Source organism: Pelmatolapia mariae, linkage group LG15 (assembly GCF_036321145.2).
Source record: "Pelmatolapia mariae isolate MD_Pm_ZW linkage group LG15, Pm_UMD_F_2, whole genome shotgun sequence".
Taxonomy (NCBI): domain Eukaryota; kingdom Metazoa; phylum Chordata; class Actinopteri; order Cichliformes; family Cichlidae; genus Pelmatolapia; species Pelmatolapia mariae.
Genome location: NC_086240.1, coordinates 33,043,762 through 33,070,372, shown reverse-complemented (window position 1 = coordinate 33,070,372; position 26,611 = coordinate 33,043,762). Strand labels below are relative to the sequence as shown.

At 41.5% G+C, this 26,611-nt stretch overlaps 1 protein-coding gene across 1 annotated transcript; it reads right to left on the bottom strand.

The window, feature by feature from the left end:
• Window positions 1-1,334: 1,334 nt before the first annotated feature.
• Window positions 1,335-25,996, bottom strand: slc35f1 (solute carrier family 35 member F1). The gene is made up of 8 exons (XM_063495642.1): window positions 25,862-25,996; window positions 22,813-22,988; window positions 19,473-19,600; window positions 17,266-17,425; window positions 16,867-17,023; window positions 15,087-15,139; window positions 7,740-7,894; window positions 1,335-2,415 (listed from the first exon to the last, which is right to left on the bottom strand). The coding sequence occupies exons 1-8, from the start codon at window positions 25,948-25,950 to the stop codon at window positions 2,182-2,184; spliced, it is 1,152 nt and encodes a 383-aa protein (XP_063351712.1). The 5' UTR covers window positions 25,951-25,996; the 3' UTR covers window positions 1,335-2,181.
• Between the last annotated feature and the right edge of the window lie 615 nt (window positions 25,997-26,611).

Here is a 26,611-nt window from a genome sequence, read left to right as displayed (position 1 = left end):
TTTAGATACGTCTGTCAAAAGAAACAACCCTAACAACCCACGTCTATCTACGTGCCCTAATTAAATGTAACTTCAATGCAAAAATATATAAATACTTGAGTACATTCAGAGGTCAAATAAAATAAGCAATGAACACAAGCTAAACTAAGGCATAAAAATATAACCTGTCTCTGACGGGTTTCTGACATTAATGGGGGCAAAGAGTAGATACGTGCAGTGGTTGGGATTTGGCTATTCCCCTGCCGCTCCTCGCTTCAACTATTTCCACTGCAGATCCCACAGATCAGTCACCCGTCCGCTCACCAGCTTGAAACAAGGAATAATAACAGTTTGCCTTCTCTGCTCAGCACTTTTATACTTCCACATAACTACATCCAAGCATGTTCCTGGCATGCTTGGACACTTTATTTCGCATGTTACATTTTCTCATTCGGTTTAAACCTAAATTATTTTTCTATGATTAATCTTTAGCTTAACAACTTACAACTATTTTTCACACAGGACCAGTAGGATTGGATATTTTTATTCCTCAACAAATAAAATCATCATTTAAATTGCTATTTGTATTTACTTCAGTTCAATTCAATTTTTTTTTACAGCACCAAATCACAACAACAGTTGTCTCAAGGTGCTTTATACTGTACGGTACCCCCACAATAATACATACAGAGAAAAACCGAACAGTCATATGGCCCCCTATGAGCAAGCACTTTGGCCACAGTAGGAAGGAAAAACTCCCTTTTAACAGGAAGAAACCTCCAGCAGAACCAGGCTCAGGGAGGGGCGGCCATCTGGGGTGAGACATGGAAGAAAGGATAAAAGACATGCTGTGAAAGAGAGCCAGAGACTAATAACAAGTATGATTCAATGCAGAGAGGTCTATTAACACATAGTGAGTGAAGAAGAAACACCCTCCTCCACAATGGGTTTCATTTAATATGAGTGACTCAGTTTCATGTAGTAACGCAACATATTGTTAAAAATGTCAGTCAGTATTCAGCAGTATTATGTCTGTATTATTGTTTCTACTGAGTAAGTGCATTTCAGAAATGGTTTTCTAATTATTTTTAGGCAATTTGGGATGTGAAAAATAGAATTATGAACACCAGCAAATGGACATCTTTTATATTTTATTATTTAAAATGAATCATCTGTCATGTACACCACTAGAGTTCACTGAAAAAAATAACCTGTGGGATTAACATAAAAAAATGTACATTGGTTGCACGCAATTAAGTTATGTTTTGTCAACCTTAGTTTTTTATGTTCCAATTGTATACAATTATTTATACATAAAAACCATGTCCAATAAATAAAACTCAGTTAAGGTTGACCTCACTGTATGTACTGTACTTTTTTTTTTTTTCAATCAAAGCAACCAACAAAAAACTTTTGAACAATGCCTTGTATTTTTCAAAACAGTATACAGCTGTAACAGCAGTCCAGATGATACATGAGTCATCTGAATGCATCTCTTGAAAAACATTCCAAAATGTACCTCACAAACATCTGCTGGATCCTGAATTTTAGGGCCTGACATTCTAGGGCCTATGACAAATTTAACATTGAATTTGAAATCTCTTTCACGCCTCACTAATACTTACACTGTGGAAAACAGGGCGTTAGAATATAGTTATCCTTCTTTCAGCCTGCAAACAATCAGATCCTACAGAGAATCCTTCTTATAATATACAATGTGCACTTATTTTTGTAAATTTATTGAACTTCTTTCTTTGAAATAAGAGCAATATTGGGCAGATGATAGTTTACATCCATACAATATCCTCTTGCAAATATTAGAAGAAATACGTGATAACATAAAAATGACAATACCATCTCTTTACATCATCATATACAGCTACTATAGTCTATGCACAGTCTTTGATGACAGTGAACTCAACTCACATTGCTATGTGTTTAAATTACATTCTGGTCAGTCATTTTTCAGTACATACAATATGTAGCTAAATGAATTTGTGTTAACTTGATTACTGTGAGCATGGAGACATTTCTCCATTCAGACCATAAAATGAATACCTTGACTTACCTGGGTGATCCCAGCTATCCTGCTTACCAGATTGGGCAAAGCCTAGCACTATTCATTTGTACACAAGGGAAACCTGGGGGTTGCACCTGACTCACAAGTTTATCAGGCTAATGCACTTAACTCTGTCCCAGTTCTTAGGCTACTTTAACAGGAAACTCATCTCCTTGCTCAGGGCTCAGGGTAGTGTAGATGACAGTGGGCTCCAAGACTCTAGGGCAAAGTGGAGGTGGTTCATATGGTGTTTGATTGTCTTTGTTTCTGAATTGCTTGTAGACTCGTGGGTCCTGAACCACATAGGTTGACGAGGAGGAGTAAAAAACCAGGCCCAAGATAATGATGAAGAATGACAACAGATAGAGGCCCGAGAACTGAAACACAGAGACAGAGCTATCATGTGACGTTCAATATATGCATACATGCAATATTTTATTTTCAATCTATTCTAAAACTAATGTAAAGATGCACATTTCTTTTAGGATAATGCTGATTAATAACAGTTCATCAGGATTGGTTGTCCTGACTTGTCTTTTATTTAAATCTTATTTAAAGTCTCATAAAAATCTATTATATTTGTCTTTATTTGATAGTGCATGGTAGAAAATGTAGGGAATCAGTATTATCCAAGAAGGCAGTGTCAAAGTGAGATCTCTGCTGTTGGTATTAACACTATATTGCCAAAAGTATTCACTCACCAATCCAAATCACCAAATTCAAGTGTCCCACTTACTTTCATGGCCACTGCTTCTACAAACATTTGTGAGAGAATGGGTCACTCTCAGGAACTCAGTGAATTCCATGGTAGGATGCTACCTGTGCAACAAGTCTAGTTCTGAAATCTCCTTGCTACTAAATATTCCAAAGTCAAGTGTAAGTGGTATTATAACAACTTGGAAGTGACTGGGGAAGACGGTAAGTTCTTCACAAATTGGTGGTGTCAGCAGATGCTGATGCATATAGTGAGCAGAGGTCACCAAATTCTGCACAGTCAATCACTACAGACCTCCAAACTTCATGTGATCTTCAGATTAGCTCAAGAACAGATTCCTGTGCAGCTGCATCCAGCCTTACACCACCAAACGCAATGCAAAACCTGCATGCAGTCGTGTAAAGCGTGCTGGACAACTGGACTTCAGTGAAGACAGTGAAAAAGGCCTGTTCTCTGGAGTGACGAATCTCGCTTTTCTATCTGGCAATCGGATAGATGAATTTGGGTTGGTGGTTACCAGGAGATCTGACTGTACTGTGCCAAGGTTTGGTCGAGGGTGGTGGCACTCTCACTTGGTGTTGGTCCAGTGTTGGGAACAGTATCACTTCCTGTTCCTGTTACAACACACAATGGTGTAGCTTATGTGTGTAGCCCATTTAAGTAAAAACTCTTGGAAAATGACTTATTTCCTAGTGTCCCAAAGCTTTATTCAAAGCACACTCTTTGTTGAATAACTGGCTAATTATATTTACAGTATTCATTCACCGTGTCTTTAGGGATTCATTACATTCGCTTAGCTTTTAGCCGACTTACTAGCAGTACGGTGTCTTCAACTGTCCCTCCTGCACCTTAGTCCTAGTAGTCCTACACAGAAACCCCTAGTACACCAACCATTCACATCTAAAATCTATCCCCACTCTGTGACACACCCGCCAAGGAACAAACTCTGGTTTGGGTCATTCTGTTTTGAGGAACGTGTCGTTAGAAACACCATGTCTTCCAAAGGCCAGAGCAGGGACATTCAATGAACCCTGAAATTGCTGGCTAAGGATAAACAGATTTGGTAAAATTCTAATTCACATCGGCAGCAATTAAAACCTGGATACATCAATCAGAAGTCAGTAAAATTAATATTGAACCAGTGTGTAACTTTGCCAAAATAATGTCAGACTCTGTAGTTTTCTCTCTTCCCCTCCCCAGTCGAACCAGGAGTGACATGTTTAGTCACATATTCTCCTTAAATTGCTGTCTGTCTGAGTGGTGTCCAAAAAAACGATGTGAGCTTTATAGATAATTGGGAAACTTTCTGGGGAAAACCTGATCTTAGCATGGAAGACAGCATCCATCCCACTTTGGATGGGGCAGCTCTCATTTCTAGAAATGTATTAAAGCCCCAGAGCTGGGACCAGGAAGCAGAGTTGCAGTGCTAAAAGCCTCTATGCAGCTTCTCTCCTCCTGTTATCTCCCCAAAACCCCATCCACTTAGAGACTGTATCTGCTCCCAGTCCAACAAAAAACAAACCAAAAATTAGCAAAAGACAATTTAAATATAAACAAATCACAAAGAAAGACCAATTTAGTATCTATAACTGCACCAACGAGTAAAACTGTTAAATGTGGATCATTAAGCATTAGGTCTCTCTTTTCTGAGTCCCGGCTAGAAAACAATTTAATAATTGATCAGCATATTGATGTACCCTGCCTTACAGAAAACTGGTTAAATGAATCAACACCCCTGAGTTATACTAGCTTAGAATCCTTAAAGCACAGGATGAGGAGGAGGAGCAGCAGCTGCAATATTCCACTCCTGCTTATTAATCAACCAAAGACCCAGACAGAGTTTTAATTCATTTAAAAGCCTGATGCTTAGCCTTGTTCACCCTAACTGGAAAACTCAAAAACCAGTTTTATTTGTTGTCTATTGTCCACCCTAGCCCTTACTGATTTAGTTTTCAGTTCAGACAAAACAATTATATTGTGGGTGATTTTAACATCCATGTAGATGCTGAAAATAACAGCATAAACATTGCATTTAATCTGTTATTAGACTCAATTGGCTTCTCTCAAAATTTAAAAGAACCCACCCACCACTTTAATCACACTCTAGATCTTGTTTTAACATATTGCATAGAAACTTTACATTTAAAAGTGTTTCCAGAAAACCCTCTCATTTCCTAATAACATTTAAATTTAGATTAAGCAGTAGGGGAATATCAGAGTAGATCTCTTTTTGAAAGTCTGGTAAGTACGGAAAGAATTCCTCCACCGTTCTCTTCAATGTTATATACCAACACAGAGAGCAGCTAGCTAAATTCTACTCCCACAGTGGTCGATTATCTCGTTAATAATGTTACATCTTTGGTCAGTATGACCCTGGATACTCTGGCTCCTCTGAAAAAGAAAACTTGGCTCTGTTGAGTTTTAACATTAACTAGTAATAACTAGTAATGACTTCAGGAATTTTTTCACTTCAATTAAATTTTCAATTCAGTTCAAAGAAAGAATCTTCACATTGAATTTTTTGTGTGTTTTCCTTCCTCTGGGGAACTAAAAGTGCCCACCAAAAAACACATGACATATCAATGGAAAGCATAGGATGTCCTCTATTTAGTACATCAGTACTTAGTAAGGTACACTACAGGTCAAAAGGTTCAGAACATCCCAATTTTTCCAGTTATTTATTACAATTCAAGTCGTTCAAGTCTAACGAATAGCTTGAATTGGTACAAAGGTAAGTGGTGAACTGCCAGAGGTTAAAAAAAGGTAAGGTTACCGAAAACTGAAAGATATTGTTTATTTCAGAATTATACAAAAAAGGCCTTTTTCAGGGAACACAAAATGGGTTAACAATTTAAAGCTGTTCTGCAGCAATGGTTACTGTGGCTACTTTGATGAGTCAACAGTTTAGAATACATTTTGGTCTATAAATTCTTGGTTTCTTTTTTAACTCCAATTGCTTATTTGTACTGTGCTTTCCTTTCAGAGTTCAATCAGACATTAAACTGGATAATTTTCAATAAAAAACTGGAAAAATTGACTGGTAGTGTAGCTCAAATAAGTCAAAAGGTTTAGACCAAAATCAGACCCCATGTTATCTTAAATGGTATGGTACCTCATAGTACCATAACACCTCTACAGCCCCAATCATTCTGACACTGCAGGCTTACTTGTTGTTCCTAGGGTATTTAAACGTAGAATGGGAGGCAGAGCCTTCTTTCAGGCCCCTCTTCTGTGAAACTACCTCCCAGCTTGGATTTGGGAGACAGACACTATCTCTAATTTAAGATTAGGCTAAAGACTTTCCTTTTTGACAGAGCTTATAGTTAGGGCTGGACCAGGTATCCCTGAATCCTCCCTTAGTGATTGTGCCATAGGCCCAGTATTTCTCCTTCTCTCAACCCTTGTCACTCACTATGTGTTTATACACCACTCTGCATTTAATTAAGCGTCATTATTCATCTCTGGCTCCCTTCCACAGCATTTTTTGTCCTGTCTTTCTCACCTCTACAAGTTGCAGCAGATGACCTTCCTGAGCTTGCTTCTGGTGGAAGTTTCTTTCTGGAGGTTAAAAGCTTTTCTTTCCACTGCCACCAAAGTGCTTGCTCATAGGAGGTCATATGATTGTTGGGATTTTCTCTACATTATTGTAGGGTCTTTACTTTAAAATATTAAGCACCTCGAGGCAACTGCTGTTGTGATTTGGTGCTATATAAATAATATTGAATTGAATTGAAATATGGTGTGGGGTTGTTTTTCAGGAAGTGAGCTTAGCCCCTTAGTTCCAAGGAACTCTTAATAGTTCAGCATACCAAGACATTTTGGACAATTTCATGCTCCACACTTTGTGTATTTGCGATCATTCTCTTGCTTATACATCCACCTTCATTTTATCATCATCATTCTGGTAGATGGCAGCAGCTTTTTATCAAGATCGTCTCAGTACATGTTTTCCTCAATTATATGAAGCATACCAGTGCTCTATGCTGAAAAACAGCCCCACATCATGATGTTCCCACCTCCAAACTTCGGTGTTGGGATGGTGTTTTTGGGGTCATATGCAATGTCTTGACTTCTTTTCATGTGTGGATTGTATGGGTTGTTACCCACATCTGGTGATATTTCATGTCAATAGCACCATTAAAATATATTTACTAAGAACATAGATGAAGCGTTCAATACTTATTTTACCCCCTGTACTGTGCTAAAACAATCATCTGACAAATAAACTCTAATGTTTTAATGGTTTCAAGGCATTATTTAAGCATTTCAGCTCCCAGTTTTGGGATTACCTGTTTTCCCTTCTAGTGGGCATGGTTAATGGCAACTAAGCTATTGGTAGTTTCTTATATGCTACAACTAAGCTACAACTTAAATAAATGTTGCATAAAGACCGTCAGTTACGAGACTTCCGATAAAAATTTACTATAAAAATTTTGTTTGTTTGTTTTTTTTCTAAGGTTGTCAGAAAGCAGTTTCCAGAACATCTGCTCAGTTTAAACTCTTAGGTGGCATTTTAAAATATGTTTTGACACATTTTTACAACACATCTCAAGTTCTCAGCTTTGAAGATACATTTCTCATTATAGCAACACCGAATACACTAAAGATCCACTCCGTTTTCCTTGTATTACTTCTGGAACCTGTGTGAATGTCCTGCTGCCCATGTCACCAAACCCACTCACCCTCCACCATCAGACCTGTGCCACCTGCCTGCCAGCATAGCTCTTGCCTATTTTTGTGTTCACCTCATCCATTCTTAACTTTATATCACTTTTTATAAACAAAAAAATATTTCTAAGTGCAACAAGTATCATTAGCATTTTCATAAGTCACAACAGTGTACATCATTTATACCACAATGCAGTTCAGTTATTTTAGTTTTAATCAACTAAATCAATTAGTCTAGTCAAACTAAATTGTGCTTTACTGTATATATATCTTTTAAACTGCACATCATCACATAAATGATTCCTGGCAGTTGATTACCTTGTAGTGAAAGAGAAAGAGGCCACAGAAGAGACTGTAAAGGTCAGCTGTGAGCAGAGACAGATTGACTGAGGTGGCACTAGTCCTCTTCATCACAACAGGCATGAAGCTGTAAAGGCCAAACATGAAGGCACTGAAACCAACATAAAGAAGACCTGTGAACACACAAAGAGGTATCGTTTTTAATAGGATTTATTTTTATTTCATTATAAAGTGCTCAAATAGAGTAGAGAAACTCTATGTAAGAACCAGTCTATGTACCATTTACCATAAAAGTGGTTATTGTGATCTTATGGATCATGCTATGAGTTATTGCTAACTTTTCATTCCCAACCCACACTGTAGAGATGCAGGAAAACACATTTGTGTACCAAAATTTTTACATACTGAGGCGTAGTCACAAGCCCTTTTCTCCAGACAAACCAAGGCAAAAAACTTTTATGGGATTTCCTAACACATTTTGTGTCTTTTTGTAAGTGAACAGGGTACTTCTCCAATACTTTTCGTTTTAGTTCAGTTGTATTTATATTGAACCAAATCACAACAACAGGTGCCTCAATGTGATCTATATTTATATTCTAGCCTGATTCTACCAGAGGTTTCTTTCTATTACAAGGGAGTTTTTTCTTCCCAGATTCTCCAAGTGCTTGCTCATAGGGGGTTGTCTGATTTATTTTAAGTGTTCTCTCTAATGCTGTGTGGTCTTTATCTTACAACAAAGTGTTAGGATGCCTGGGTCGTTGACCCAGGGTTTTGAGTTTATTATATTATTTTTTATTTCTAGTCTTTGGTTTCTTTGAGTTCTGTCTTATGGTTTATGTCTCTGTGTAACCCTTAGTTGCTGTCTCCCCTGTCTGCTATTTCCCCGTGTCCAGTCAGTGTCTGTGTCTGCCCTGGTCCCACGTCTCTGTTCCCTCTGCCTGTGAGTCTGTGTCTGTAGTTCAGTCTGTGTTGTGTTTCCTGTTTTACTTTGAAAGTCTGTGTCTCATGTAAATGCATCGGTTTTGCTTCCTTTGTCTCGTTAGGCCTGATTTGCCCCAGCTGTGTTTCCCTCCTGTTACCTATTCCCTGATTGCTCCCTCTGTGTATTTAAGCCCTGTGTATGTCCGTGTCGCGATCTACCGTTTACTATGCTGTGTGTTCTGTCTGCTTGCCTGAGTTTATTTGGAGTCTCAGTTTTGTTACCTTTTTTGAGTTCAGCATTAAAGCTGTTTTGAGTTCACCTTTTGCCTTCGAGCGTCTGCACTTTGGGTCCACCATTCCTGCCTGCACACAGCCCTCACATAACACAAAGTGCTTTGAGGGACTGTTGTTGTAAATAGTCTCTATACACATATACAGTTGAACTGAACTAACTTGAATGTGATTCCTGCCACTCTGACCAAGATCCATGTGAGCAGATCTGAGAATGAGAGGTTTCAGGTTGTTTTGCCTCCTCTTTTATGGCTGATGTGCTCACCCTGCTACCTACCATAAAAATGCCATCTTGTGTGACTGGCAGCAGCCACTAGAAAGGGCTACCCTATAATGCAAGCATGTAGCTTGGAAATTTCTTCTCAGAAGCCCTTCCCTTGATAAAGCACACTAGCTCCATCTCTGACTCTGTCACTTACAGAAGGGGACTGAGGAGCATGCAAATCTTTGAAGTCTCGCTTGTGAGAAAGCTTGAGAAAGTCTAATAAAGTTTGAGAAACAAATGCTTTGACTTTTTATCCTTGAGTGATGGTTTCCCATGTTTTCCTAAGTGATGAGCTTCATTACATACTTCAATATGAGGACCCATGCACTTGGAAGTGTGAGTAAATGGTCTTCCTTGGTCTCTTGTGTTCTGGGGGCCTCTGGATGTCTGGAGTTTTGATCTCCTCCATACCTGCTTCATGCCCTGGAGGATGGGACTGTGGCCCCCCACACCCTCTAGCAGATCATTACATTAAGGAACCTTTTAAATACAAGCGCGCTCATGCTCACAGGTGTACACACAGGTGATCACACACACAAACTACACCCTTTTTGGCTCCTACCTCAAAGCACACTGTGCGCTGTCGATCTTACGTGCTGCACAATAATGTTTAATATTAAGTATGTAGTGTTATATTCCCATATATCATTGTGATGTTGTTTATTCTATTACTCTCGTTTTCTTCTGCTTGTTTTCTTTTTTCTTTCTCAACAGGTGATCCAGGTAAAAAAAAGAAAAAAAAGAAAAAAGAAAAAAAAAAAGGAAGTGTGAGTAAATGCATCAACAGCATCTTCATTGACCTCTAGGTCAATACAGAGATGCTGTAGGTCAGCATCTCTGTATCTGTTGCAGAAGTTCCCAAAAATGTGTGGCACTTGCAGGTTGCTTTGCTTTCACTCTTCTATCCAGTTCATCCCAAACCAGCTCGATGGGGTTTAAGTCTGGAGACGGTGCTGACCACTCCATCATACCAGAGGGTATTGCATGGAGCTGCAGAATGCAGTGGTAGCTGTTTTGGTTCTCACTCTGTACAAGTCACCGACCCTGGATCCAGCAATAGAAAGATCCCCAGACCATCACACTTCCTCCTCCATGTTTGACAGTTGATTCCACTCACTGTGGAACCATCCTTTTAGAAAGATCCTACATAATGAACTGAAGATTTTAAATTTTGATTCATCAGTCCATAATACCTTCTTCCAGTCTTCAGTAGTCCAATGGTGTTTTTTCATGGCCCAAGCAAGCCATCCATCCATCCATCCATCCATCCACTTTCTTCCGCTTATCCAGGGCCGGGTCGCGGGAGCAGCAGCCCAAGCAGAGAAGCCCAGACCTCCCTCTCCCCAGCCACCTCCTCCAGCTTATCTGGGGGAACACCAAGGCGTTCCCAGGCCAGCCGAGAGATATAATCTCTCCAGCGTGTCCTGGGTCTGCCCCGGGGCCTCCTCCCGGTGGGACATGCCCGGAAAACCTTGCCCAGGAGGCACCCAGGGGGCATCCTTGTCAGATGCCCGAACCACCTCAAATAGCTCCTTTCGATGTGGAGGAGCAGCGGCTCTACTCTGAGCCCCTCCCAAATGGCCGAACTTCTCACCCTATCTCTAAGGGAGAGGCCAGCCACCCTTCGGAGGAAGCCCATTTCCGCCGCTTGTATTCACGATCTCATAATTTCGGTCACTACCCACAGCTCGTGACCATAGGTGAGGGTAGGGGCATAGATCGACTGGTAAATTGAGAGCTTCGCTTTTACACAGAGCTCTCTCTTCACCACAACAGACCGGTACACCAATCCGTCTGTCGATCTCCCGCTCCCCTCTCCCATCGCTCATGAACAAGACCCCGAGATACTTAAACTCCTCCACTTGGGGCAGGGTCTCGTCCCTGACCTGGAGTGGGCACTCCACCCTTTTCCGGCTGAGGACAATGGCCTCAGATTTGGAGGTGCTGATTCTCATTCCCACCGCGTCACACTTGGCTGCGAACCATTCCAGTGCAAGCTGGAGGCCATCACCTGATGAAGCCAACAGGACCACATCATCTGCAAAAAGCAGAGATGAGATCCTGAGACCACCGAAGTGAAAGCCTTCCGCCACTTGGCTACGCCTAGAAATTCTGTCCATAAAAATTATGAACAGAATCAGTGACAAAGGGCAGCCCTGGCGGAGCCCATCACCCACCAGGAACAAGTCCGACTTATTGCTGGCTATACAGACCAAGCTCTTGCAACGGTCGTATAAGGACTGAATGGCCCGTAGCAATGGGCCAGACACCCCATACTCCCGGAGCACTCCCCACAGGACCCCCCGAGGTACACGGTCGAATGCCTTCTCCAAGTCAACAAAACACATGTAGACTGGTTGGGCAAACTCCCATGCGCCCTCGAGTATCCTCGAGAGGATAACGAGCTGGTCCAGTGTTCCACGACCAGGACGAAAACCGCATTGTTCCTCCTGTGTCCGAGGGTCGACTAACGGACGGACTCTCCTCTCCAGCACCCTGGCATAGACTTTCCCAGGGAGGCTGTGGAGTGTGTTTCCCCTGTAGTTGGAACACACCCTCTGGTCCCCTTTCTTAAAGATGGGGACCACCACCCCGGTCTGCCAGTCCAGGGGTACTGCCCCTGATCTCCACGCAACATTGCAGAGACGTGTCAACCAAGACAGCCCTACAACATCCAGAGCCTTCAGGAACTCGGGGCGGACCTCGTCCACCCCAGGGACTCTGCCACCAAGGAGTTGTTTAACTGCCTCAGTGACCTCGCCCCCAGAGATTGGCGGGTCATCCCCTTAGTCCCCAGACTCTGCTTCCACCACAGAAAACGTGCTAGTGACATTGAGGAGATCCTCAAAGTATTCTTTCCACCGCCTGACAATTTTCTCAGGCGAAGTCAGCAGCACTCCACCAGTGCTATACACATTGCAGGTAGAACATCGCTTTCCCCTCCTGAGTCGCCTGACGGTTTCCCAGAATCTCTTCGAGGCAGTCCGAAAGTCTTTTTCCATGGCCTCTCCGAACTCCTCCCACACCCGAGTTTTTGCTTCCGCCACCGCCCGCACTGCATTCCGCTTGGCCTGTTGGTACCTATCAGCTGTCTACGGAGTCCCACAGGCTAGCCAAGCCCGGTAGGACGATTACAAAATCGATCATTGACCTGCGGCCTACAGTGTCCTGGTGCCACATGCACTTATGGACACTCTTATGTTCGAACATGGTGTTTGTTATGGCCAAACTGTGGTTTGCACAGAAGTCCAATAACAAAACACTGCTTGGGTTCAGATCCGGTGCCTCCTGCGGGTGGTGGACCTGCAGGAAGATGGGCCCATGCCCCTTTTTCTGGCTGTGCCTGTCCAGGCCCCATGGACTAAGGCCCGGCCACCAAACTCTCACCCTCGGCCACCCTCCCCGGGCCTGGCTCCAGGGCGGGGTCCCGGTAACCCTATCCTGGGCAGGGTGAACTGTTCCCTCGATGGTCTTTTCATAGGGGTCTTCTGAATCGCTCTTTGTCTGGTCCCTCACCCAGGACCAATTTGCCATGGGAGACCCTACCAGGGGGCAAAAGCCCCCAGACAACATAGCCCCTGGGATCCCTGGGACACACAAACCCCCTCCACCACGATAAGGTAGCGATTGGCAAGCCTTTTTGTCTTATTCTGACTTAGTAGCAATGGCTTTCTTTCTGCAACTCGTCCTATCAAACCTGCAGCTCAAAGTCTTCTCTTCACAGTTGAAACTGAGACTTGCTTACTACGACCACTATTAAGCTGTGCTTGAAGCTGTTGTCCTGTGAGCAACCTATCACGCAAGCCGTTAACTCTCAGAAACTTGTCCTCTGATTCAGTTGTGGCTATAGGTCTGCCAGACCTCACCTTGTCAGAGTTTGTTTCTGAGTGCCTTTTGATGGTGAAGGAAACTGTACTCACTGACACCTTGACATTCTTCACAGTTTCTCTGTAGGAAAGACCTACATTTTAAGTGTTGTGATGGTCTGTCTCTCTTCCATTGGTAATTGCCTTTTTTTTCGGCATTTTTGTAACAACACACTACTTTTTGCAGTACAGTACTGTTCAACTGATGTTCACAAGGTATAGTACAATGACTGTAGAAAACATGGACAACCTAATAGCGCCCCAAAAATGAACTAAAATCCTTACCTAGCTAGATTAGGACTCGGCTGTTGGGAAAACTTGTTTTGTAAAGTTTGTTTAGCTAATCCGTGCAGGTGAATGAATTTAGCCCGACTAAAGACATCAAGAGGAAAGTCACCAAGCTGCTCAGTCACTAACTAACTACCGTTACTGTACTTGTAATATGAGTATTATACTGTAAGAGCAACAGGCTGGACTCTCCTTCAGGTCCTCTGCAGACCTGATGAATAAATATGTGCAAATAGCATGCTTTCTGTCTCTTACCACATCTTTAAGGACAGTAAGACCAATTTGTTTTAGAAGGTAAGGTGTAAGGAAATGTACATTTTTTTCAGTTTTGGGTAACCTAATGCTTTTTTTAAACCTCTGGCACCACTTTGTACCATTTCAAGCTATTCATTGAACTTGAATTGCGATAAATAACTGGAAAAATTGGGGTGTTCTAAAACTTTCGACCGGTAGTGTATTACTACAAATGAAAATTAGCCTCATGTTAGTGCTCATGTTACAAATATGAATTATCCCTTTCACTTGATCCACAATAGAACACATATCAAATGTATGAAGTGAGAAAATGCACTTTTTAAAGAAAAATATTAGCTTATTTTGACTGTAACTGTAAGACTGTAAGTGGCACAAAAAAGAAACAACATTTTGGAGCTAATTAGGTTAACTGTTAAAAAATTATCTGGTGCGGGTAACCTTTTAACAGAACAAGATCCCAACTTCATTAAGAAGGCAAGAAATTCCAGAAATGAACCCTGACGAGGCACATCTGAGAAGTGAAAACCATTTCAGGTGACTACATCATGAAGCTCATTGAGAGAAGGCCAAGGGTTTGCAGCGCTGTCAACAAAGCAAAGGGGGGGTACTTTAAAGAATCTAAAACATAGCACATGATGGAGGATAAAGAGAGTGGGAAAGTGAGACCAAAAAGCTTCTCTGTGATTACATTATAATAATGTAACATTATTTCTGTGTGTGCCTGTCTATGTGTGTTTGTGTCTATATATGTGTGTATGGGCAAGTTTTTGTGTGTCTCACAACAAAGAAGACCCATGAGTGTTGAGCAGGTAGAATCCTATTCACATAAATATGGAACAGCACTTTTCTTCTCTCAAAAGTCCAGCAACTGGTCTCCTCACTTCCTACATGTTTACTGGCTGTTTTTTACAAGAGCAGGTATGCTATGCAACTTAGCTAATGAGCTAATGTTTCTCTTAAAATTATACATTTTCTCAGGTTATGAATACAACATGTTTGTATTTTCTACTGTGAAAAAATATGGGGTTATGACATTTTCAAATCATTGCATTCTTTTTTATATTTATGTATTAATATTTTGGAATTGGAGTTATATTACTTTGTGTGTGTGTGTGTGTGTGTGTGTGTGTGTGTGTGTTCCTGTCTAGCTATCTTTGTGAGGACCGAAATCTGCATTCTACTATACTTGTGAGAACCAACAGTCACTTGTGAGGACACACTCACCGGTCCTCACAAGTTTGAAGCCCTTTTTGAGGCTCAAAATGTGGTTTTAGTGTCAGGGTTACAATTAGGGTTATGGTTAGGTTTAGGGTAAGGGTTAGGAAGTGTGTTTCTTTTAGTAGGGTTAGGGGTTAGGGTTAGGCATTCATTTTTAATGGTTAGGGTTAGGGTAAGGGGCTAGGAGAAACCATTATGTCAATGAAGGTCCTCACTAAGATAGCCGAATGGGTGTGTGTGTGTGTGTGTGTTCAGAGTCACCTATCTGCCAGTTCCAGGATACTCTTAGAAGCTCTTTGTGTTCCATGATAGCCCTGCAACAAAGCATACACAGAGATTTAATAGCACTGGCTTATTTTTCACAGTACCAGAGTTCCTTTAGGGTCTTGGCGCTTGGTGCACAGTGGACAAAGAATGTTTATTCTAGTTTAGTATGGCCAAAACCACTTTCAGTGGTCCCAAAAAAGTTGATTCTGTTCACCTGGACGTAACATAACAATTTGCATATTAATGATCAAGAAACTGACCTCATGGCCCGGTGCTAGTTTCAGTCATTATACAAATGTACTCATTATACAGTTGGAGAAACCTGCAGTCAGCAGAGACTGAAGAAGTCACTTGGATGAGTAACGAAACGTTTCTCCCACTGAAGATACTATGTTCAAATGAACAGAATCAACTTTTTGGGATTTCCTTACCTGGATGATTGAGCATGCATCAAGACACTTTCAGTGGTATTTTGCTTTTTGTGTAAAGGTTCAAATTGCAGATAAATGGGGTGGTTGTAGCTCAGGAGGAAGAGCAGGTCATCTACATACCAATTGGAAGGTTTGGTGGTTTGATTCCTGGCTGCTCTATTGTGCATGCCATATATGTCACGACTGGGGCAGCAGTCGTGTGGAGGTGAGAAGGAGGATCCAAATAGCAGACAGTGGCGGAGGTGCAAGTGAGTTTTATTTACGGTGAACAATAACCAAGGTGCGGGCAGAACTGAACATAAACCTAAACTGGGAAAACTAACACAAAAGGAGGACACGGGGCGAGGAGCAGAGAGACACAGTGAAACACGGAATAATGCTGAGTACACAGAAGATTCACGGAGAAACACAGACGACGCGACGAGGAGCACAGGCAGACACACAATATAATTACACACACCAGGTAATTAGGAAATGGCACACAGGAGGGGACACAGCTGGAACTAATGGGCATAACGAGACACAAACCTACAAAGTAAAACAGGAAACTCACAGACTGTTTCACAATACCAACTCGGGGACACGAACAGAACACAGAGGAAAGACACAGGTAGGGATGATAGAAACACTAAACACACAACTCAAACCCTAAGAACAAATACAAAACAGCAGAAACTGGAAAATAATAACAATAAACTCAAAACACTGGGTCAAAGACCCAGGACCATGACAATATATACTTGGAAAGGGTTAGGGTAGGGTAACCCATATACAGTCACCAGTATATGCTCTCTCCAATGCATATACTGGAGGATGAATGTTAGATAGAAAGCACTTCCTTAGAAAACGCATAGAACAAAGTGCTTGTGTGAATGGGTGAATAAGTTAAGTTGTATAAACTGGTTTGAGTGCTCAGGTAGAGTAAAAAAAGTTCTATATAAGAACTAGTCCATGTGCCTCAAAGTTTTAGATTTAATTTCCTGGTGAAAATATGTTTAAAATACCTGGTAGGAATGAATGGAAAGGCCAAAGTTACATTCAGAAAGTGTTGTTCTTACATCCTCTAACCATTTGTACCTGTAATGTATCTGTATTATCATTATGCATTAATACTTAATTTTTTAAAGGTAACATGTATTCTCTTAAAGGCTAATAACAAATGCTGTAAAGTACACATAGTTCAGTTAAAAGTACAATATGTCTAAAATTTGATTAAATTTAAAATTCAATTTAGAAATTAAAGAAAACTACATCAAAACTGTGCTAAATATACCTAGCTTGTTACTTATTAAGTTTTGACCACTTGCATTTATGAAGCATGTTTCTCCTCCACACAAACTCACAGCTGAATGCCGCTGAAGAAGGATCCAAATAGTCCCAACATGCCCAGGAATTCAACACGACTCAAGTTCTTTACAATAAACTCTTCGCATACATTGGATATTCCGTACAGCATAGCTCCTCCCAGAACTAGCAGATTCCCAAACAGCTTCTGCTCTCCTGAAAAGATTCAGGAAGAAAGAGAGGAGGAATCAACACTCACAAATGACCAAGAGACCCCAACAAACCGACAGCACCCACACATGCATGCACCCTTAGTGGGCCAAAATAATGCATTGTTTATCATATCAAATTAGCAGTGGATCTGTGCCTTGATGAGCTGCTTGCAATCCAATGTAAATTTGTTGAGTGTCATCTTTTAAGTATTTATGTGTACTTGACAGTGTGTGCTTGGTACTTGCCAAGGCCTTGCTGTCCACCAAGAAGAATGTCAGCTCCTACCATGCAGCCAATGCCAAGCAAACATAGACCTGTCCCGACAAAATGGACAGTCTTGTATCTCACTAGGAGAAAGAACCAGGACAGCAGCAATACCACTGGGATGACAAAACAGTCTAAGAGCTGAGAGAAAGAATTGTGCACAGAGAAAAAAATAAACAGGTTGATGATTTCTTTTTCGTTCACACCGGAAGTGTTGTTTCATTCTAATCAGACTTATCTTTTTGTTACTGTTGACTAGTGACTCCATTACTGTGTATTCTAAACAATGCAATAGGTGATTTCAGTAGAGTTCCTAGTGGTCTGTCAATGCAGATTAGATCCGCATCATTGTCAGAGGATACCAATTTAATGTTTAAGAGACCCAAAGATTAATAATCAAATAGAATAGAACAGAATAGCCCTTTATTGTCATTGTAGATGTACAATGAAATTGTGGGTGACCCACACAAACTGTGCAGGAATATAATATAAATAGTAAGACTGCAGGAATAATTATTCATCCATCCATCCATCCATCTTCTTCCGCTTATCCGGATCTGGGTCACGGGAGCAGCAGCCTAAGCAGAGAAGTGTCCTGGTCCATTTGAGCAGCTGGGTGTAACTGGTGTGGATCCCTGCCTCCTGTAACCACCTTGGGGTGGGCCTACCATTCTCTCAACTGGACAGCGCACCTAGAGTTAGATCTGGAAAATCAATGGAGGCTATTTATGGCCAACTTCACTGTCGCCTCACCGCCAGTTCGGCAACCCACCTAAGCTGGTAACAGGCTCAAAGGCCGTTAAAGTTTCCATTTATGACACCCCATACTCCTGAAGCACCTCCCACAGGACATTACCAGGGACATAGTCAAATGCCTTCCACAAGTCCACAAAGCAGCTCGTCCAGTGTTCCACGACCAGGATGAAAGCCGCATTGTTCCTCCTGTATCCGAGGTTCAACTACGGACTCTCCTTCACATCACCCTGGCATTGACAAGCCTTCTGGAACTCAGGGCAAACCTCATCCACTCCAGGGGCCCTGACACCAAGGAGCTGTTTAACTGCCTCAGGGACCTCACCCCCAGAGATAGACAAGTTGTCCCTCTCGTCCCCAGACTCTGCTTCCTCCGCAGAAGATGTACCAGTGGTATTAAGGAGGTCCTCAAAGTATTCCTTCCACTCCCCGAGAATGTTCTCAGTTGAAGTCATGAATGCAATGAGTATTTCTTATTCAGTCACCTTTCTCACTCATTATGTGTTAATAGACCTCTCTGCATTGAATCATACTTTTATTATCTCTGGCTCTCTTCCGCAGCATATGATTTTTCCTGTCTTCTTTCCCTCTCCAGAACCAGTCTCGGCAGATGGCCGCCCCTCCCTGAGCCTGGTTCTGCTGGAGGTGTCTTCCTGTTAAAAGGGAGTTTTTCCCTCTCACTGTGGCTAAAGTGCTTGCTCATAGGAGGTCATATGATTGTTGGGTTTTTCCCTGTATACATTATTGTAGGATCTACCTTACAATATAAAGCACCTTGAAGCAACTGTTGTTGTGATTTGGTGCTGTATAAATAAAATTGAATTGAACTGAATTCAACTGAAGTCGGCAGTGCTCCACTCGCACTATACACAGTGCAGGTAGAGCACCACTTTCCCCTCCTGAGTCGCGTAAACATATCGCAATATATATCGTGTATCATGAGAGGGCCAAAAAATATCTTGATATTAGATTTTCCTCTCATCACCCAGCCCTACTTTATTCTATACACTTTAAGCACTTTACATACCTTGCATCCTGTGCTAATTTAAATTCACTTATTACATTTCAAAGACATGCATGTCTTTGAAAGACATGCATGTCTTTGAAATGTGGGAGGAAGCCAGAGTAACTAAATTCTGAACTGCAAATCCCACATATCCAACCAAGGACCTGCTTGCTCTGATGCAGCAACACCTAGCATGGCACCACCATGCCACACTGGCGAAGCAGAAGTCAAGGTATCCTGATTCTTCACTGATTTTCTATAATGGAACCCAAGGGCTTTTTTATTAAAAAAAAAAACACAAACAAGCTTTGTACCATAAACATCAACATTATTTTGTCAGACTTAACAAAAACTCTATGGGTACTATGAGGACAGCTGGCTTTGATGTAATGTCTGCAAACATGCACAGAAGCACTCACACATACCAACCTGTACACTGGACAGTGTAGTGTACTGGTAAGCCCTAAGGACCAAATAGTTGGCCTCAATGTCTATGACACCCAGAATCATGTATTTCCACCAGCGCTGCATTAGAATGGCCAGCAAGTTCCCTTCCCCTGGTGAGAAACATAGAAAGGGACAAAAGGAAAGAATCTCACAACAGTATTCCAAATATAGGGACAAGATAATTCACTCCATTACAGCACATGTGCACACACACACACACAAAATCGTGTTTTCATATCTTAGTGGGGACATCTAATTGACATAATGCTTTCCCTAGCATCTTACCCTAACCATCACAAATGAAGGAATAACCCTAACTCCTTAGCCTAAACCTAACCATAAACGTATTGTAACCCTGATACTAAAACCACATTTTGAGTGTCAAAAAGACTTCAAACTCTTGGGGACAGGCATTTTGTCCCCATAAGGGCTACTGGTCCCCATAAGGGCTACTGGTCCCCACAAGTTTAGTAATATTCAAATTTTTGGTCCCCACAAATATATGTAAACATTGTACACAAACACACACACAGTCACAAATGTCCTATTTAGTCAGTCAGCCAAAAATATTATTTTCTGTTTATATTTCATGAAGATTGTGCAAGTAGTTTATACCATAAGATCAAATATGAAAGTCATTTCCACAACTTTGTCATTATCAAACAAAGTTAGTATCTTGCAACACAGAAGTTTGCAATAAGTGACAGTGAGTCTTTCACATCAATGTGAAAGATCAACAGGACCCTAAGAGTCTTCATCAGGGACTCAATGGGGACGTGGCAGACAACACTGGAGGCCAACTTCAAAGTCATGGCACAAGTCGCCATCAAGTGCGGGATGTACCAAGGAGATGCTCTGTCCCCACTGCTGTTCTGCATAGGCCTGAACCCCCTCAGTGAGTTCATTAACAACACTGGCTACGGATACCGACTATGGAATGGAGCAGTTGTCAGTCACCTCCTCTACATGGATGACATTAAGCTGTATGCCAAGAGTGAACAAGACATCGATTCACTGATCCACACCACCAGGATATACAGCAGTGACATCAGAATGTAGTTCAGACTGGAGAAGTGTAGTCAGATGATAACAAAAAGAGGGGAAGGTAGTCAGAACTGAGGGGATCGAACTACCAGAAGGACACATTGCAGAAATAGAGGACAGGTACAAGTACTTGGGGATCCCACAGGGAAATGGAACCATGAGTTTCAGCACCACAGTCCAAGATGAGACAACGAACATCCACGAATACATCAGCAAGACGGCCCCAACCGACAACGTGCTTAGTGAATACCTCAGGCAGCAGAAACCCAAGGAAGAGGAGGAACCATCATGGAAGGACAGGCCCCTGCATGGTATGTACAACTGGCAAATAGTGGAGGTGGCTGACATCCAGAAATCCTACCAGTGACTGGACAAAGCTGGACTAAAAGACAGCACAGAGGTACTAATCATGACAGCACAGGAAGAAGCTCTGAGCACAAGATCCATAGAGGCTGGGGTCTATCACACCAGGCAAGACCCGAGGCGCAGACTGTGTAAAGATGTCCCTGAGACAATCCAGCACATAACAGCAGTGTGCAAGATGCTAGCAGACAGGGCATACATGGAACACCATAACCAAGTATGGTTATGGTGTTCCCATAACCAAGTATGGTTATGGGAACACCATAACCATATGGCCTGGAAGTCCCGAGGTCAAAATGGCAAACTCCCCCAAGGGTGGTGGAGAATGACCGAGGGACTTCCAGATACAGACGGACAAAATGGTGGTGGTTAACCAACCAGACATGGTGTTGGACAAGCAGAAGAAGACGGCCTTAGTGACAGATGTAGCAATACAGAAGGAAGACATGAAGGAACATGAGAAGCTTGAGAAGTAACAAGGGCTCAGAGAAGAGCTCGAGAAGATGTGGAGGGTGAAGGTAACAGTGATCCCAGTGGTAATCGAAGCACTCGGTGAAGTGACTCCCAAGCTAAATGAGTGGCTCTCATCAAAATAACTAATGTCCACTCTTATTGGAGTGGACTCTGACCACTAACCTCTAACTCAGCATCCTCATCCTCCTGGAGCTTTCTCTAGCCTTCAACACCAGTTTCTCATCTAACTAACTGGTGCTTTAGTCTCTTGCTTTCAGTCCTATCTCTCCAACACACAATAGTTTGTGAACAGTAAATGGACATAAAGCACTTTTCTTCTCTATCTCAGCACTCAAAGCATTTTATACAAGTGCTTTCTAACTAACATTAGCACACATTCATACTCCAGTGGATGCATCGGAGTGCAACTTGGCTAGTATCTTGCCCAAGGATATTTAGGATTCAGACTGGAGGGTTTGAACAACCAATTAGCAGATGACCTGCTCTACCACCTGAGCTACAGCCACCCAGTCTGTTACACGTCTACTCCAGTTAACCAAGATGTGCCTCAAGGTTCTGTGCTTGGATCCCTGCTCTTCATTTTGGTATTTATTTGCGTTCTAGTTTCATTCCAGCTTATCTAGTTAAATTCTGTCATGCCTAGGTTACAGTGTAAGTTCATGGCTTATCACGTTCCCCTTGTGTCCCACCCCTGTGTTTAAGTCTCCCCTGTTGGTTAGTGTGTCTGTCTGTCATGTCTCATGTCTGCGTGGTTCATGTTGTCAAGCTCATGCCACGTCTGCATCCTATTTATAGTTCCTGTTGTACTTTGAAGGGGTCTTGTGTTCCATGGTGTCATTAGGTTCATTCTAGTCAGCTGTTTCCTCATGTGTCTACATTTCATTGATCACCTCGTTTGTGTATTTAAGCCCTCTGTCTTCTTGAGTTCAGTGTCTTCTGTCTGTGCTACCTGCCCCACATCATGTCACAGTTTTCATAGCCGTTATCTTGTTAAACTCATAGTAAGAATCATAGTTCAAGTCATAGTTTAAAGTCATAGTTAAAATTTGCCCAGTGTATATTTAGGTTTTCTCTCATTTTGCCTTGTCTTATGTTTGTGAGTTTCAGCCCCAAAATAAAGGCTTGCTTTTTGTTCAAGTTTAGTTTTGGTTCCTCGTCTGTGTTTCCACGTGGGTCCTCCTCACACACTCCACACAGTCTGCCTCCGCAGTCCGTGACAATATTAACATAAAAACAAAACATAAAACAAGCCTGATGGTACTCAAACTGAACTTGAATTAAAAGTCAACACAAAAAAGACTGTATAGACTCTGGTATTCATTGACATAGACAGTTGCCTCATCTTCATTATTATCATTCTTATTATAATTAGATAGCTAGATTGCTAGATAGAATATTGATATTGATTTATGCACTCACACATCTTAGCTTGTGGCTTTACCTTGCTTGACTGCCAACGTGGTAGTGTACACCAGAAACAGCAGGATGTAGTTGAGGAAGCTCTGAAAGACTGGAGTGTTAGCGTGAAAGTCATTCGCCAGGTATTTGCTTGTCAGACCTAAAGCGCAAATTAACAAGGACAGGACCTGACCCAGGGCCAAGGTCACCAGCAGGTCCCTGTGGAGGACAGCACACACGGACAAAAAGTCAGTTTTATCACTGAGCATGAATGGCAAGGATTATTATAATCATAAGGCAATAATATACTCTAACGTTCTCTGCTTGTTACATCATTCTCTGTCATATGAGATGACTTATAAAATTAAATACCTGAAATCATACTTACTAATGCAATAACCATTTTTGGCCACCAGGAGTACTTGAATGTACCAAGAAGCACACAGTGACCCACAATATTTTGTCAAAAGTATACGCTTGTCCGCCTTCACAAGTATGTGAACTTTTTTTTAAAAAAACCTGTCCTGCAGTCAGTATTGTGATCTGAGTGCACGGTGGTGCCAAACACATTTTGCTTTTGCAAGAACAGCTATACAGAATCTCTATAGGCTCCTATTGTTCATATGAATCTTTTATCTGTTTATTTATTTGTTTGTTTTTGTTTTATTTCAGACATTACATTATATGTGGAATAGTACAACGATGTCTAAGGCAAGACAGGCAAGACACCAAAACAATAAAAAATACAACAGGTGGGGAGGTAGAAACAAATAGACAAAAACAGACAAAATAGTTTGTTTGAAACACACAAGAATTCCTCTCACTGGAGCTTGTAAAAACAACCCCAGATCATAACACCCAGTTTACACCAACCACTGCATCCAATGCTTTATTACTTTATTACTTTATTACTTAGTGATGTAATGCTTAAATGTAGCTGCTCGGCCATGAAAACCAATTCCATCAAATCTGTATGGGGTTTTGATTTTATATATCGGTGGTCACAGAAGTGATTAGAATACCTGAAATCAATGATTTGAATGGGTGAGTGAAAACGTTTGGTAGTATAGTGTATATCCTTTTATGTGTTGAACTTTTTACCAATTTCCTATTTGGATACCAAAAAGTTACAGAGTAACATACTGTAGCCTTACAATCAGAGATGGGCAGTAACAAGCGTTACTTGTAACTTGTTACTTGTATTGTAATACAATTACTTTTTCAAGTAACGAGTAAAGTAGGGGATTACTATTGCAAAAAAGTAATTAGATTACTGTTACTTTCCCGTAAGCACACTGCGTTACTGCATTACTAAACCATGATTTTGTTTGTGAGAGTGTCTCATGAGTGAGTGCCTCATCCGTGACATCAACAGACGTGTGTTGATCAACAATGGATAATGTGGAGTGCAGGAGAGAGTAAGACCATGCAGCACTTACAGCTTGGAAGTACTGACAGTATTTTGAGTTTGATTTCATAAAAAGTGACGAAAACATTAGCGTCTGCTGCGTGGGGAAGAAAACTTCTTTCTGCAGCTAAAAATTAAACTTCATGGTCGCCACAGAGAAATTCCTGGATCCCCCCGCTGACAGGACCGCTGAGGCACCGGGCAAAGTTCCACCGGCCCCACTCCTGCTAAACAGGTGAAAATAGACTTAAGAGAGACAGGACTTAGTGGCGCTGAATCTCTGATTTCTATTTGAAAGAGTGAGTGTAAACAAAAACACTTATTTTATTTTATATGCTGGATTATGCAGAAAAAACAGAATTCAGCTGAAAGGTCTATTGCTTTATTACATATTCAGGTTGTGGATCATGTTTTTAAAAAGTAACTAATTTAAAGGTTAACTAATTACTTTTGAAGATAAGTAATCAGTAAAGTAACAGGATTACTTTCTTGAGAAGTAATCAGTAATTAGTAGCTAATTACTATTTCCAGTAACTTGACCAACACTGCTTACAACAGTGTTTGTTTTCCATTGTAATGAATATTAGGTAAGCAATCATTCACTGAGCATTTAGCTTCACTGCTAAAGCAAAATGATCATCACTTGATATCTTACTGTTTGTGTCTGATAAGGTTGTCCACTGTTGGAATGACAGAGAGTGAATCAAAACAGTACAAGGAAGGCAGCTAAAAATTAGAAGTAGAATAGAATAGAATTAGAATTGAACTTACCATAAAGCTATGTAAAACTGAAATGGTCCTCCTCCACCAAGACAGAAATAACTATTTGTGCAATAATTACCAAGAGGATGTTGATTAAACTTGGTGGAGATGTGGGACATGTTAAAAGGAAGAACCTATTGAACCCATTCGATTACTTTACGCATCTTGCAAAAGAAGGGTAAACTTAAGCCTTTCTGTAGGTTACTACAAGTGACTCTTTCACTTTGTCACGTTGTTTTCACAGCTGAAACGTTGATGTGTTGCACATATAAATTCGAGCTAGTTTAAGCTAATAGACGACACCAATATAGGAGAAATATGCTCTCTCTTTCTAGTCCCTGTCAGTACTCTCGCTGCAGCATTTTGGATTAACTGAAGGCTTTCCAGGGAGTTTTTAGGACATCCTAATAATAACGAATTACAGTAATCATGCCTAAAAATAATAAATCCATCTACTAGTTTTTCAGCATCACTGTGAACAGGGATATTTATAATTTTGGAGATGTTGCGAAAATGGAAGCGAGCAGTCCTACATATTGGTATTGGTAGGCATGTAGTAGGCAAATACAAAGGGAGTTTGAAGGATGCAGTGAGTGAGGCCAGTGAGTAGAGGTGACGGAGGCTTTAGCAGACACGGGGACTGGACAGCAGCAATTTAGCGGACAGATAAACGCAGCACGGCAGCAGACACCGACCCAACACAACTTGTCTAGCCCTGGACACCAACATAAAACTAAATGTATTACAAATGTATTAACGCTCCTTCTCGAATGCTTTACCCTCCACACACACAGCTCTTTGCATGATGCTACGATGACATCTGTTGCTCAGTATGCAGCAGAATCTGACGGGTGTGATGGCCAGCTTGTGTTTGGAGCGCAGAGTGAATGTAAATTGTTCAGCGCCATCACGATCATCTTACCTCGTCAAGACCTTTCTGATCCGCTGGTAAAGGCTTGCGGTGCCCGTATCTCTGGGAACACCCTCTACTGTCGACACAAAAGAAATCATTCTTTTACCGAGCGTGCGGATATCAGCGCATTGTGCTTGAAGGAGTACCGGAGGAGAAGGAGGGGCGTCGGCAGAGAAGCTGCGGAGCTACTGGTCTCCGTCCCGCGGGCAGCAGTGCACAGGTTGCAATGCACTTCGCAGGTGATACAAAAGCAACGACGCTGTTTCTACTTCTGAATTTAGAAGTAGAACATTAGAGATCATCCAGGAGCTGACCTCTAATTTGATGACCTCTAACTGCATAAATCTTTTAAGATTTATTAAAAACTTGTTGGTGTGTGTCATCTGTCTTTGTGGACAGACAGAGCTCTTTATCTGCATAGAAATGAAAATATGCCTTCTAATAAGGGAAGCGTGTATAATGTAAACTGAATTGGTCCTGACATGGGACCCTGTGGAATTCCATAATTAGTGTGTGAAGAGGACTCTCCATTTCCGTGATCATATTAGATCTATTAAATGATTCAAACAAGTATAGCCCGGTACCTTTTAATGCCTACAGCATGCGCTAATCGCTGTAATAAAATGTGATCAACTTTATCGATCACTGCACAGAGGTCTAGCAGGACAAGCAGAGATGAGTCCACAAGATCATTTGTAACCTTCACTAAAGCTGTTTCTATATTGAATGTAACCCTAGAGAGTTTCAGTGTATTATGAG